This window comes from Hyaena hyaena, unplaced genomic scaffold (assembly GCF_003009895.1).
Source record: "Hyaena hyaena isolate Hyena2069 unplaced genomic scaffold, ASM300989v1 scaffold_431, whole genome shotgun sequence".
In the NCBI taxonomy this organism is placed as follows: domain Eukaryota; kingdom Metazoa; phylum Chordata; class Mammalia; order Carnivora; family Hyaenidae; genus Hyaena; species Hyaena hyaena.
In genome coordinates this window covers 461660-476243 of record NW_024081055.1, presented here as the reverse complement: position 1 = coordinate 476243, position 14584 = coordinate 461660, and the positions used below count along the sequence as shown (strand labels likewise).

The following is a 14584-nucleotide window of genomic DNA, read 5'->3' as shown; positions in this document are numbered from 1 at the left end:
GCAAACATATGGTATTTGTCCTTCTCTGCCTGACTTATTTGGCTCAGCATAACACCCTCAAGGTCCATCCATGTTGCTACACATGGCCAGATTTCATTGTTTCTCATTGCCATGTAGTATTCCATGGTATAGATAAACCACATCTTCTTGATCCATTTGTCCGTTGATGGACACTTAGGCTCTTTCCATGTTTTAGCTATTACAACTAGCAATTTCTTAAGAAAATTGAGGCATCCCTTAAAAACATTGTAGTAAGAGTAAAGTTCTCACATTTCTGCTAGAGAATATAAAATATCCGCCGTAATAGGGAAATTAAGTTCCACTTATCTACAGATTCCATACATAGCACACAGTGTTTTTCAAATTTCTTTCTTTTTTAATGTTTATTTATTTTTGAGAGACAGAGTGTGAGTGGGCAGAGGGACAGAGAGAGAGAGAGGGAGACACAGAATCCAAAGCAGGCTCCAGGCTCTGAGCTAGCTCTCAGCACAGAGCCCAATGCAGGGCTCGAACCCATGAACCTTGAGATCATGACCTGAGCCCAAGTTGGATGCTTAACCCACTGTCACCCAGATGCCCCTGAAAACTTCTAATTTACATTGATATATATTCATTTAAGAAAAATCAGAAAATACAGATAGGTGGAAAATAAATAGAAGCCATTTCAATTCCAGAGGCTGTCTAATGTTAAAAGAAAAACTGAGGCATATTAAGAGTTTAATCAGCTTATTTGAACAAAACTGATTCAAATTGGGCAATGTCAAACCAGGAGTGTTTAGGAGTACTCCACCAGCAGGAGCCAGGGGAGAGGAGCCCGAAGCAAAGCCAGCGACTTATCTGACTGCTTAGAACTCCAGAAGCTGTATTATATGAGAAAGTCAGGCTGGCTGTGATTGGTTCTCTTTAGGTTTTGATTCCTTAACCTTGACATTTACAGGCTTAGGTTTTAGTTTGCTTTCTTAGGCTGTTAGATATTAGAACCACCTCACTCTAATTGCTTAATGAACACTAGAGTTAACATTTTAGAGTGTTGTATTTCTACATTTTTTTGGTACAAATAAGACAGACTCAAATACATCTTTAAGACCAACAAAAATGGAATCCTACAGTATATAGTGTGTGTAGCCTGTTCCTTTCACACAACAGTGTATCACTATTTTTGAACCTGCCAAAATTAACTAGATCTCTTCTTTCTGGGCAAAGCTCTTGTTTTAATTTTTTTTTGGTGCAGTGAGATAAAAGCTCCAGGATAGCAGGACCTTTCCTATCTCTCCCTTCTCTAAAACAATGCTAGTCTTGTTTTAAGCCCTTCTACGAAAGTAGGATTGTTTTCAGTTCCTAAGAGCTGCCCGGACCTTCCCCAGTCAGGGATCTCCTCACCAGCTCAGCTCATTTCTTCTTAGGGGCAGGTACAGAATTTTGCCCAGAGCCCTCAGGCTGCTTTTGGACCGCAACTGATTAGATGAACGGAGGAATTTGTAAAGATCACCCCTTCTGTTTTCAATCAGGATGGGCTGTTGTTTGCTATAGTTTAAGAAATACCGAATATTTCTCATCCATGTAGTATGTTTGTCACGTTCCCTGTACCTTCATTCTGGGACCCACAGTAACAAAGCTGCCACTGTCTGGTGCGTTGTCAGTCTCCTGTCACAGAGAAGAGCTTTCACGGGCAGTTTTATCTGCTTTTCAGAGTATCACCGGTGGTAGTTTTACCAAATGTTTGCTACTACACACATGGATCACTCATTTCCTAGCCTCATACCACTTTCCCTGTGGCCCACTGCCCGGCCCCTAAGCCAGTGTCTTTTTCCTGGGCTGTATCTTTATTGTACCTTATTATGGATCTTTACGTACTTATATCTGTATCAGTCACATGAACTGACATCGTAGTCACCCTGAGGCAGAGGGACAGCCTCCCCTACCCCTGGCCCAGTGTTGGTTTGGGTGTGGAAACATCCACACATACACCAAGACATTCTGATCTGAAACCGTTTCTCACTCACATAGAAAGGTTTTATTAAGTAATAGTAAATTCATATTTATTTAAGAGAGCATGGAAAGAAATCATAATCATTATTATAAGCAGGAGATGCTCTGGTTTAAAAGAGGAGGGAAAGAATATGAATAAAATTTGATCAAATCAACCCACTTTGTGATGAAAAATGAAAGTAACTTAAATGAAAAACTTAAAATAGATATTCAGCACACTAAGTGTGAGCTAAATGAATTAAAAGACAGATGATGGGTTTAGAAGATACAGTTTATGTAGGAAAGGCAGTGCAAATTCTAAATTATTCCCCTCTATTGACTGGTTTTCATAACAGTTCAGTTCCCTAATACCCACCAAAAATTATTATTATTATTATTAATTAAAGTACCCTGTAACATAGGAATTAGACATATTGGTTTGTTTTAATCCACTGAAGATATTACTCTTCTGGATGCTCAGATTGCCAGATCTTTGGCCCATGGGAGCCCCTTCAGGCCGTCTGAGTCCTTTTGCCCTTTCTTCCCTTCCCCTCCGTGGACTTCGATAGCGGTTTTGTGTTCTGGTACAACTAGGTGTTACAGACTCGCTTTGTTCATTTACTCCTCTAGATATATTGTCAGCCATTCCATCAAGGAGCCCTGATTCCTTTTACTGGGACATGGAAACCACAGTCTGGAGGTGCTCGTAATTATGAGGCTGGTCATTGTTTCTAGGCCTTTTCTACTGACAGAGCATCTTGCATGTTTTCTGACCCACCCTTGAGTCACCTGTTTCTTCAAGGAACCTTGGTTCCTTTTAGCAGACGGTGATGTTTAGAAATGACCTTCTTGGCACCACGTAACTCCTGGTTCTCTGATCCAAGCTGGGAAATAGATGTAGGTATGTGTGCGTGTGCACACATGCACCCTAACCTGTGTCTAAATATTTATATATATCAAACATCATTGAGTTCTTAATACCTCAGAGTCTAGTGCAACGCTACAGAATTTATTCTAGCCTTTTCCTTTTCTGTATTTTCAATTTGCTACTCTGACAGTGAATGATTATGCTGATTATTCTCATTCTTAGTGTTCCCATTATTCATGATGCATTTACTTATTTGCTCAGTTCTTCCTTTCTGTAATCAAATTCCTGGCCGGACCGTTGGAAAGCTAAACTCCAGACATGCCAGTCTCCACTCTTCCCTGCCAGCACCAGCCAAAGGCTTGGCCCCAGACGCACCAGCCCCTATCCCATCAACTAGCAAGTTGTCCTAATAAAATTTACAGTGAATAAAATATTAGAAAAAACAGGCTAGGTGATTTGAAAAACAACTCCATAGAATTTCTAGAAGAGGTAAAAACTGTCGAAATTAAAAATTTCAGTGGATGGGAATATAAAGATAGATTATACATATCTGAGCAAATGGAAAAATAGAACACTTCCATGATGCAGCGTAAAAAACAAAGAGTAAAAATACGGAAGACAGTTTACAGGTCAGGGAGGATAGAGCAAGAAAGGCCTAATGAACATTTATTCTCAGTTTCAGAAGAATAAATTTTTATTTCCTAATATCTGAAATTACGGGAATTTGCCACAAAGAAGGAAAAATACTAATCCACAGGTTAAAGAATCACAAACAGAATAAATAAAAGTAAATCTACAGTTGGACTAATGATAGTACAATTGAAGAGCAGAGAAAGAGCTCTTAAAATCATCCAGAAATAAATATTGCCTTTACAGAGTCAGCAGCTAAATTGGGAAATGATTTCTCAACAGCAGCCACGGAAGTCACAAGACAGTATATTGACAAACGAGCTGCCCAACTGTAATTCTGAAGTTGGCGAAAATACCTTACGAGAAAATAAAATCAAGACTTTGTCAAAGAAAACTAATGAGGGAATTTGCTTCAGCAAGCCTTTCCCAAAAGAAATTCTAAAAGAAGGTACTTGACACAGAAGGAAGTGTGAGATATCAGAAGGAGTGAGTTACAGAAGGAAGAAGAACAAAGAAAGTTGTAAATGTGTGGGTGAGGGATAAAAGAACATTGACTGTTAAAGTACTTGTGGAATTAATATGAAAAGAATTTGTAGCATTAAAATACAAGTTGCCAATAAAACATAAGCCAAGAAAGGGGAGCAGGGGGTTGGAATAGTTTAAGATCTCAGTGAGCAGCTCTGACTTTTATAATAAGCAGCATTTAAAAAGGATTTCTTGATATTCAGCCAGGAATATAGAATAGAAAATGGAACAGCTTTCCAGCTTTTCAATCAAACTTGAATATTTTGAATTTTCAGATTTTGAAATATTCGTATTCAGTGTTGGTATAAAATGCATCGTGTACCAAAATAGGTCTACTCTTATCTGTTACTTTGAATTACTATATCCTTGTTACTTTCCATTTGTTAATTGTTGACTTCATTATTATTAATATGTTAGATACCTTTCATTTCTACTTTTGTCTTGAAAATTGTACCAAAATTTTGATAGGCCAACAAAATATACTCCTAATTACTTTCCGAATTATTTTTCAAATTGTGATACTTTAGACCTTTCTTTCATAACATGATATATGTTAGGTTGATACATTACAGTGATATGTCATTATGATAATATAGTATGAAAGACATCAGTAGTTTGGGGAGGATAGTACTCTTTAGCAGCAGAACCTGCTTAACTGACTCCATCTCAAGATAATATTAACCAGAGGACTATAAAACTGATTATTTCCTTAGCAAATACTTTATTTTTTAAACAAATTGTGTGTGAGAGGGAAAATATGCATGTGAGCAGGGGAGGCGTAGAAAGAGGGGGAGAGAGACAATACCAGGCAGGCCCAGCACTCAGCACCTAGAGCCTGATGCGGTGCTCAGTCTCAGGACCTTAAGACCATGATCTGAGCTGAAATCAAGAGTTGGACACTCACCCTACTGAGCCCTCTGGGCACCCCAGCAAATACTTTCTTAAGTTAATCACATTTTCAACTGTTAAGTTTTGATTTGTATAACACTTTGTTATGTCAGATAGCCTGTTGGAGAATAATTATAGCAAAATTTAAGAGTACTTCTATTTTTATTTATATTTTTAATGTTTATTTTTGAGAGAGACAGAGACAGAGCAGGGGAGGGGCAGAGAGAGAGAGGGAGACACAGAATCCAAAGCAGGCTCCAGACTCCGAGCTGTCAGCACAGAGCCTGACACGGAGCTCAAACTCACAGAGAGATCATGACCTGAGCCGAAGTCGGATGCTTAACCGACTGAGCCACCCAGGCACCCCTAAAAATACTTTTAGATTGGGTGCCTGAGTGACTCAGTCGGCTGAGCATCCAGTTCTTGACTTGGGCTCAGGTCATGATCTCCCAGTCATGGGGTCCAACGCCACATAGGGCTCTGCGCTGACAGCACGGAGCCTGCTTGGGATTTTCTTTCTCTGCCCCTCCCCCACTGGCGCTCTCCCCCTCCCTCTCTCTCAAAATAAATAAAAGCTTAAAGCATATTTTTAGATTTAATTAAATTGTGAGAAATCCATTTTGAGAGGATGTATCTCTGAAGCTACACTTTTTTTTTTCTTGGAATCACCTCTAATGACACTTTTTCCCGTATCCTAGATCTAATTAGTCAGGAAATCTTAATGCATTTACTTTCAAAATACATCCAGAATTAAGCTTTTTTTAAATGTTGGCAGTACACCAGTAAACCCCCAAAACATTAATCTTTTTACTTAAAATTTTTCACTGTAGCTTTTATTTTATCTAGCAACTGTACTTTTATTTTCATTGTAGCTTTATTTTATCAATTTGTGGGACTAAAATGGGAAAATATCATTTTACTGACTCTAAAATTGCAGATTTCTCTCACATTTTAATGGTTTTGAGATTGGGATGCATGTTATATTCTATACCTTGTCATAATTTAATTGGCAGTGTTTTTCCTTTTCAGCAGTATGTAAAATAATGGTCTTTAAATAATCAGTTGTAGCTGAGATTTGAAGAAATACCAAAATATGAAGAGCGATCTATTTACAACAGTTAGAATTGCAAGTACTATTGTGTTAATAGATCACTTTTGGTATATTGTTTAATATTTTTGTTGGCAAATATATGTATTAAAGTTATATTATCAAATCAGTAACAACAGCATGACCCACAGAAGTACATAAGGTGGAATTTTCTAACATAATTTAAAATAGTCGATCATTTCATCATAATGGGCTATTCTGTCATAATAATTAAAAAGTCATATCTTAGAGTAGACCAGTAACTCTGCTTTATTTTCCCTCCACCCTTAATTTTAAAACTGCTGTTCCGTTCCCTTTGCTGCAAGTAAGAGAAGGAGGAAGTGTTCCTTGCAAAACACATTTAAAAACAAATTATTGCACCCTTAACCCTCTGCAGGGCGTTATGAAGAACACGCCCTTATCCCGCCCTTCCTCTAGTTTGTTGTTTTCGAGGAGAGGGAGTGCCTCTCTGTCTCTGACAGACACAAAACCATTAAAGAACATTACAGTGTTATCCATAGTAAAATGTTTTCTTATTTTAAAATTACATGAATCATTCTTTTTCTTTAGAAACAAAGAAGTCCAACAGTACTGAAGACTAATGCTTAAACATTAACGTTCTTCTTACCTTGTCTCCCTCCTTACATCCACTCAGCCTCTTGCACGCTGTTTCCCTACAGTCATTTCTCTTCCTAGTTGGGCTAGGTAGGCTTCCAGACTTTTTTTTTGTATCTAATTTCAAAGCTAGGCATAGTTCTCTCGGTCTAGTGAGTGATCAGGATTGTTTGTATTTTACAGTGTTCTGTGCCTTCATGTGTCTTTAGATCCTCCCTGTCGGTACATACATATCAGCTTTATTCTTAGATGAAGAACTAAACAGAACGATCTGCCCTATTTCACTTGACTACCCCTATCATCATGTATTAGTGCAAAGTGAAAGCTACTTGGTGCAGAGGACTTCAGTTCTAACAGAAGTTACAGCAGAATAACTTTGATGCTCTGCAAACAAGTGACAATCTGTAGAAGGGAATCTGTATAATTGGACCTCCTTTCCTTCCAACATCTTTTTTATATGCTGCGTTCCATCTGGTGGAGGGCTTGTAACTGTTGCAAGTGAAATGTGTTTGATTTAATCTTCATTTTACTCTCCCGTGAATGCATGCCCTTTACTCAAACCAGGATGCTGCTGTCCATAAGCTCTTTACACAAGTATTAAGCGCATGATGAGCACCGGATGATGGACGGAAGTGCTGAGTCGCTAACTTGTACACCTGAAACTAATATTACCCTGTATGTTAACTAACTGGGATTTGAATCAGCACTTAAAAAAATATTTAGGGGTGCCTGGGTGGCTCAGTCGGTTCAGTGTCCGACTTTGGCTCAGGTCTCACGGTTCGTGGGTTTAAGCCCCGCATTGGGTTCTGTGCTGGCAGCTCAGAGCCTGGAGCCTGTTTCAGATGCTGTGTCTCCCTCTGTCTCTGCCCCTCCACCATTCATGCTCTGTTTCTCTCTGTCTCAAAAAATAAATTTAAAAAACAATTAAAAAATATTTAATAAACATGGTTTACTGATGGAGTGGTGAAAATTGCCAAAGAAAAACACATGGATAATTGAGATAAATAATTTTGAAGAAAATTTGTGTATAGTGTTTATTAGATACCCACAATGTACCTTATATGCTATAAATAATAGAATAATATAGAGACCATTTACTTATTTTTAAGTATTTATTTTTGAGAAAGCATGAGTTGGGGAGGGACGCAGGGAGAAGGAACAGAGGATCTGAAGTGGCCTCTGCACTGACAGCAGAGAGCCCGATATGGGACTTGAACTCATGAACTGTGAGATCATGACCTGAGCTAAAGTTGGATGCTTAACCGACTGAGCCGCCCAGGTGCCCCCAGAGACCATTTAATATTAAATAAGTTAAAGTAGTTTTAAGCAAAAGTCTCCAAGTTCTACACTGACACTTACGTGAGATAGAATTTTTACTATTTAAATGCGTAGAAAAAGTGGCGTTCTCTTGTCACAAATATCCAATGCCTTTTGGCTACCTCTTAAATTAACCTACATATATGCATGGCTATAGTCTTTAATATTACTCTTCTGAATTACTACATGGTCACTCTTTTATTTTTAGTAAGCTTTTTGTTTTGTTTTGTTTTAGTATATGCACATGCTAAAAGTTTTCAAAACAAATAAACAATAAACAAGTCTCTATTCTTCTTCAGTGCTCCAGTTCCATTCTCTAGGTAACTACTATCCTTTAGGGGCCCCTGAGTGGCTCAGTCGGTTAAGTGTCTGACTTCGGCTCAGGTCATGATCTCACGGTTCATGGGTTCGAGCCCCGCATCGGGCTCTGTGCTGAGAGCTAGCTCAGAGCCTGGAGCCTGCTTTCGATTCTGTGTGTGTCACACTCTCTCTGACCCTCCCTTGCTCATGCTGTCTCTATCTCTCTCTCTCTCAAAAATAAATTCAAAAAATAAAAATAAAAAAATAAAAAGATTTGCAGGAAATTCAAACAACAGTGGAGTGTTACTATACACCTATTATTAGAATGGCCCAAGTCCTGAACACCGACAGCACCTAGTGGTGATGAAGAACTCTCATTTTTTGCTGGTGGGAATGCACAATGGTACAGCCACTTTGGAAGGCAGCATGGTGGTTTCTGATGAAACTGAACATGTTGCTACCACACAATCCAGCAGTCATGCTCCTCGGTGTTTACCCAAAGGAGGTGAAAACTTAAGGCCACATAAAAACCTGAACACAGATGCGTACAGCAGCTTTCTTCATAATTGCCCAAACTTGGGAGCAACCAAGATGCCCTTCAGTGGGTAAATGGATAAAAAGTATTTGCATGTCTTCCCAGGCATTTTCTGGGTATATCCAAGTAGGTGTGTATATATAATTTTCTTGTATCCTTCAGTGGGATCATATTATAGGTATTTTCTGTCCCATCCATTTTTTCACTTAATAATCTATATTACTGAGGAATCTGTGGATGTCTCTCATTCTTAATTGTATTATAATTAACAGATTCCAAGAAACAGACTCCTAACTAAAGAGAACAAACTGATGGTTACCAGAGGGGAGGCGGTATGGGGGTGGGTGAAATAAGTCATGGGGCTTAAGGAGCACAGTTGTTGTGATGACTACCTGGTGATGTCTGGAAGCACTGAATCACTATATTATACACCTAAAACTAACATTTTACTAACTGGAATTTGAATACAGTTTTTGAAAAAATAGTATAGATTTACAATTTTACAGTTTGGGTTTTTTGTTTTTGTTTGTGTTTGTGTTTTTTTTTTTTTGTCTCTTTACTCTTACCAACAAAGTTGCATTGGTCATTCTTGTACATGTATCTGGCACCAGTATCTTTTATTATTTTCTTAACTCACGTTCTCTGCTGCGTTCTTAAGTCCTTTCTTTATTCTCTTCCAGAACCATTACTATAATGTATATTATAGGATTGTGTAAATTAGACATAGATTTACACACACAAAAGTATATGCATAAAAAGTTTTCAAGAAGGGTGTACAGGTTTTCCCTTGCTATCCAGAAAGTAGAGTGTTCCTACAAACCACTGCATAAGCCAAAGGGGCTTAAAGCACAGAAGCAGTACCGTTTCACAGAAGTGAAAATTCTCTTTGGATTTCTTTCAGTTAACAAAAACAGGTATGAACGTAGGTCTTTTGTAAAAGTGAAGGGACGCAAAGGAAACTTTGTATAAGATTTGATTAACTGTGATTATCTTTGGATAGAGGGACCCACAGAGGTAGAGGGTGGTGGAGACTGTTATTGTTCATACTTCAGTTTCTGTAGAGCTTAAACTTTTAACAAGAATGTGGATGTCAAAGAGAAATCCAAAAGAACAAGTTGCTTCTATTGTGATCTAAAAAAATAAAAATGAAACTAGAAGTTCTGGTTTATGTCCATAAGAAGCTGTGTGGTTGGGTAGATAGGGGATATACAGTTAAAACCAAACAAAAAAGCAAACATACATCATTAATGTGGTATTTGCTATTTTTAAAAACCTTAAATACCTATAAATATTCAGGAAAAGGGGATAAAAACCAATCGAACACTTATTGTAGGTGAACATCAGAACAATTCAGTAGATTGAGTTATGTTTCAAGCATATTGTTACCCTTTTCTTTGCATTAAATCTATTTTAAGTAAAATTTAAAAAAACAAAATACTGGACTGTGTCAACCACATGTGGTTGAGCTAAGCTAAAAGCAAAACTTTTATCATCTTCTTTTATTAACTCTGCCAGGAGTTCTTCCCAATCCCTGGAACGTGGAAGTTTTCTGTCACTGGACATCTTCTAAAAATCCCTCCATACCTTACTTGCAAACCATAACCTTGATAATACTGGACTCCCCTCCCAGTTAATACTTCTCATTCCCATACGGTTAATCTCCTGGGATTTATACATAAAGTACCTCCTCATCAAGAATACATTCTTTAGGCATTTATTTTATTTCTGATAAATGACTTTGTGTTTAAGGATTTAGCTCATAGGCTCTCATTTACATTTTTTATCTTCTCTGGATTTGTGAATTTGCTTTCATAGGAGTTATTTTTACTTTGAGGACAAATTTACATCCTAAACCTTATTAAATTAGCATACATTCTTAGCGTTTCTTGGGTATGACTCACATTTGCAGACTACTCATATTTTAATACCTCTAAACTCGGTAGATGTTTCTATAATACTGAAATTCAGTTTCTACTAATCTGCTTGTGTTTCTGAGATGTTTCTGGAAAGGCAGGAGTAAGTGTATGAAGGAGTGAACCCCCCAGAAGGCCTGAGCAAAGTCAGGTTAGCGGAGTTGATACACTTTTATCAGCACTACAGATTCTGCTTTCTCAAGAGAATTTGTTTTACAAAGAAGGAGGGGTGTCTGGGTGGCTCAGTTTGTTAAGCATATGACTCTTGGATTTTGGCTCAGGTCATGATCTCATGGTTTGTGAGTGTGAGCCCTGTGTTGGGCTCTGCGGAGCCACTTGGTATCTCTCTTTCCCCTCTCTCTCTCTGCCCTTCCCCTGTTTGCGCTCTCGTGCTCTCTCTCTCTCTCTCATATAAGAAACTGTAAAAAATTAAAATAAAAAGAAGGGGAAATTCCACTGCTAAAACAGAAGTTTTAATGAATCCGTTCGCTGGCCATGGCCTTTCTTTCTGAACAGTTTTCCTCTGTAGAGTACCTGTTATTGTAAGGTAATTATATTTTATCACCCAATCACCTTCTTGGCCTTTGATCGACTCTTCATAGATTATGGCTAAAAATTAATTTGGTGTATCAATTTCATGTATTACTGTTAACAGAAGAAAGCAAGGAATTGGACTTGGGTCACTTGGACTTAGGTGTGAATTGTTTGTTTGCCACATCTTACTTTTATGTGTCTTCAGGAAGCTGCTTTGTTCTCTTAACTGTAACAAAGTTTAATATGAGAATTAAATTAGACATTGTTAAGTTCAACACCCAAACATCGTTTTCATAAATGCTATCTAGTTGCAGAAGAGATATCAGTTAGAAGTTATGATAATTTAGCCCCAGTTTTTATTTTTTTATTTTTATTTATTTCTAGGAGAGAGAGAGGAGAGAGACTCCGAAATAGGCTCCAGGCTCCGAGCTGGCAGTCAGCACAGAGCCCGACGCAGGGCTCGAACCCACAAACCACGAGATCATGACCTAAGCGAAAGTCGGACGCTTAACCGACTAAGCCACCCAGGCGCCCCTAGCCCCAGTTTTTAAAAACAGTTGTGGTTTCTGGTTTTGTTTTGTTTGTTAGGGAGAGGGATTTCTCTAATTCTTTCTTCAAGAATTATACATGAGGTGTCCATCTTTCCAAAACGAAAAATTAGTAAATGATAGGATTTTAAAGTCATGAATACATTTGTGTACAGCCTTATTATATAAAAGAATGAAAATTGAATAAAATAGGGGCACCTGGGTGGCTGAGTCGTTTAGCATCTGACTTCAGCTCAGGTCATGATCTCATGGTTCGTGGGTTCGAGCCCTGTGTGGGACTCTGTGCTGACAGCTCAGAGCCTGGAGCCTGCTCCAGATTGTGTGTCTCCCTTTCTCTCTGCCCCTCCTCTGTTCACCCTCCCTCTCTCTCTCTCTCTCTCAAAAATAAGCTTAAAAAAAAAAAGAAAATAGAGATTCTGAAATTAGACTGGTCTAATTTCTACCACTTGTTAACTTTCACATGCCCTCTCACACACACACAACTGGTATCTTATCTGTAAAATAGAGGTAAAAACAGTATAGACACCCCTGAGGATTATCGTAAGAATAATTAATGCAAAGTATGCGGCAGAGGACATAAAAGGTATTATAAAGTAATTCAGTTTTTTAAAAAACTTCTTTTGGTTAAATATATATTACTCAATTTTCTTTTCTTTTTTTAAATCAAATCAAGAGTTGGATGCTTAACTGACTGAGCCACCCAGGCACCCCCAAGTTATTGTTATTGGTTTTTGTTTTTTTTTTTTTTTTTTTTTACAATTCACACTTAAATAAAATAGCCGCAGCAGTTTTGAAGCAAAAACTACTGGAATCATAAAACATTTTTGTAGTGAGTTTTCTTTATGGACGTGTATTATTTTTTCCTTTAGGTTCACAATATTCTTGCAGAAATGGTGATGGGGGGAATGGTGTTGGAGACCAACATGAATGAGATTGTTACACAAATTGATGCACAAAATAAACTGGAGAAATCTGAGGTAAGAATGGCAAGTGCTCTAGTTAATGGAGAAGTAAGCATGATCATAAATTATGCATGACATGTAGCTTTCACTGTTTGTCCTTCAGTATCACCCTTTAAGGAAGCTGATAGGCTGCGTCAGTCTCTATAAAATGGAATATACATATCTTAGTATGTTAAATGTTCTGGGACTATTATCCACCTGACAGTGTGTATTCTTTTTTAGCCACAGTTGTAACTGCCTTGGGTAATAAGCACTGTTCCAGATTCTTACTGCTTAAAAAAAAATTAGATATTCAAATAATGAAATCAGTATTTGTTCTGCAAAACCTAAGTCAGTAATTATCAAGGAAATCTCAGACCTGATATTTTAAAGATATATAAATTTAGTGCCACAAAACTATTTCCGGAACAGGAGAGGAGAGGAAATGGCATTCTCATGAGGAATAGAGAATGCCATTAGTTACAGTTACAGTTGGTGCATAGCAAGCCTGAGTGAACACTGAAAAAAGTTCATTGCTTTATCACTTAATTCTGGATCCTTCTCAGAGGTCACTGACAAGTTGGCTAAGGCACACATTTTATATGCTGATGCATGCATTCATGGTTTTCACTGCATTCTAGAAGAGAAAGATTTGGTTAGTTATACATGCCTAACTTTGTGCTGTTAGATTAAGTGCTTGAGGTCAACCACCACTTTAGTACTGTATAGAGTCCTACTTGAGAATTTTAGTGACTCTTTCCTCAAGTACTGAATATCAATAACAGGTACTGGAGCTGAGCCACTAAAATTCACACTATTTCGGTGGTTTCTTATTATAATAGTGGAAGTTTAGAAAGATGAATAGTCTTGATATCTCATTCAGCACTGTATTTGTTACCTTTGATATTTATAGCCATGCCTCAGATTAGAAAACCAAATTGTGTTTATAATTATTAGTACAAGTTCAGGTGTTTGGTTGATTTCAAGTAAATATTACTGTGAGAGCAGCAAGGTATTAAAAATATGCTAGCATTAATTTACAACAGGTGAGTTCTAAAGAGTTATTATCTTGTTGGCGCTTTAAAGGATCAGTTTAACATAATGCTATGCTCATTGAAATTGAGTGAAACACAGGATGATGGATAAACCCAGAACCTGAGAATTAGAAATAGTTGAAACTTTGTATCGAAACACTTTCCAGTGTTCTGTTTTTAAAATCAAGTAGTCCTGGATTTCTCCCTGTCTCAATTTGACATCCCTGTGACTGTCTGAAGGAGACTTCTAATGGTGAAGAGCTTAAAATTACGATTCGTTTAAATAACTCTCTATATTTTATGTGTTCTACAGTCAGTTTTTGAAATACTGGTTTTTGAAAAGGGAAAACCAACTAGATGAATACATAAAGTTTTCTTTTAGGACAAGGAAAAGAGCTCAGAATATTATTGAGTATAGTTGGTTTGTCTTATATTATTTAGTATAGTAAGAGATTTACCTTCTGAGCTACAAAGTCTTAAGTGATAACTTGAAATTTATATAATCTGTTAAAACTTGCTTTACAAAAAATGTTTGGATATAGGTTTTATGCCAAGAGACAGTGACACAGTCCATTAATAATCTGCCAAAAATGAATGGGAATGTGGTAATTCATGACTTCTGTGTAATCATCTGTAAAAATGTATTGACCTTTTGTCTAGAATATTCACATTCCAGGTATTTAACTTCTTTTCATGGATGGTATCCTTTTTTTTTTTTTTTTTTTGGTCCTTGGTTGGCTATTTATAATACTGACAAGTCATGAAGGACCTATAATAATTGTATAATGGATATTTGCTTTCTCATTGTCCGGTACCGCTTTGTTAATGAGGCAGTTTTTCTTATCTGTAAAAAGCAGTAAAATACAAAATTTACATTTTCA

General features: G+C 37.3%; 1 protein-coding gene across 5 annotated transcripts in view; it reads left to right on the top strand.

The window, feature by feature from the left end:
• The window catches only part of AP3S1 (adaptor related protein complex 3 subunit sigma 1), an 87022-nt gene that overhangs the window by 43775 nt on the left and 28663 nt on the right, over positions 1–14584 (top strand). For all 5 annotated transcript variants that reach the window (XR_005531806.1, XM_039252588.1, XM_039252587.1 and 2 more), the window contains exon 5: positions 12598–12705. Coding sequence is in view for 4 of the 5 variants with exons in the window: in XM_039252588.1 (XP_039108519.1) it covers positions 12598–12705 (108 nt within the window). In the remaining variant the exon portion in view is untranslated. The remainder of the gene's footprint in view (positions 1–12597; positions 12706–14584) is intronic.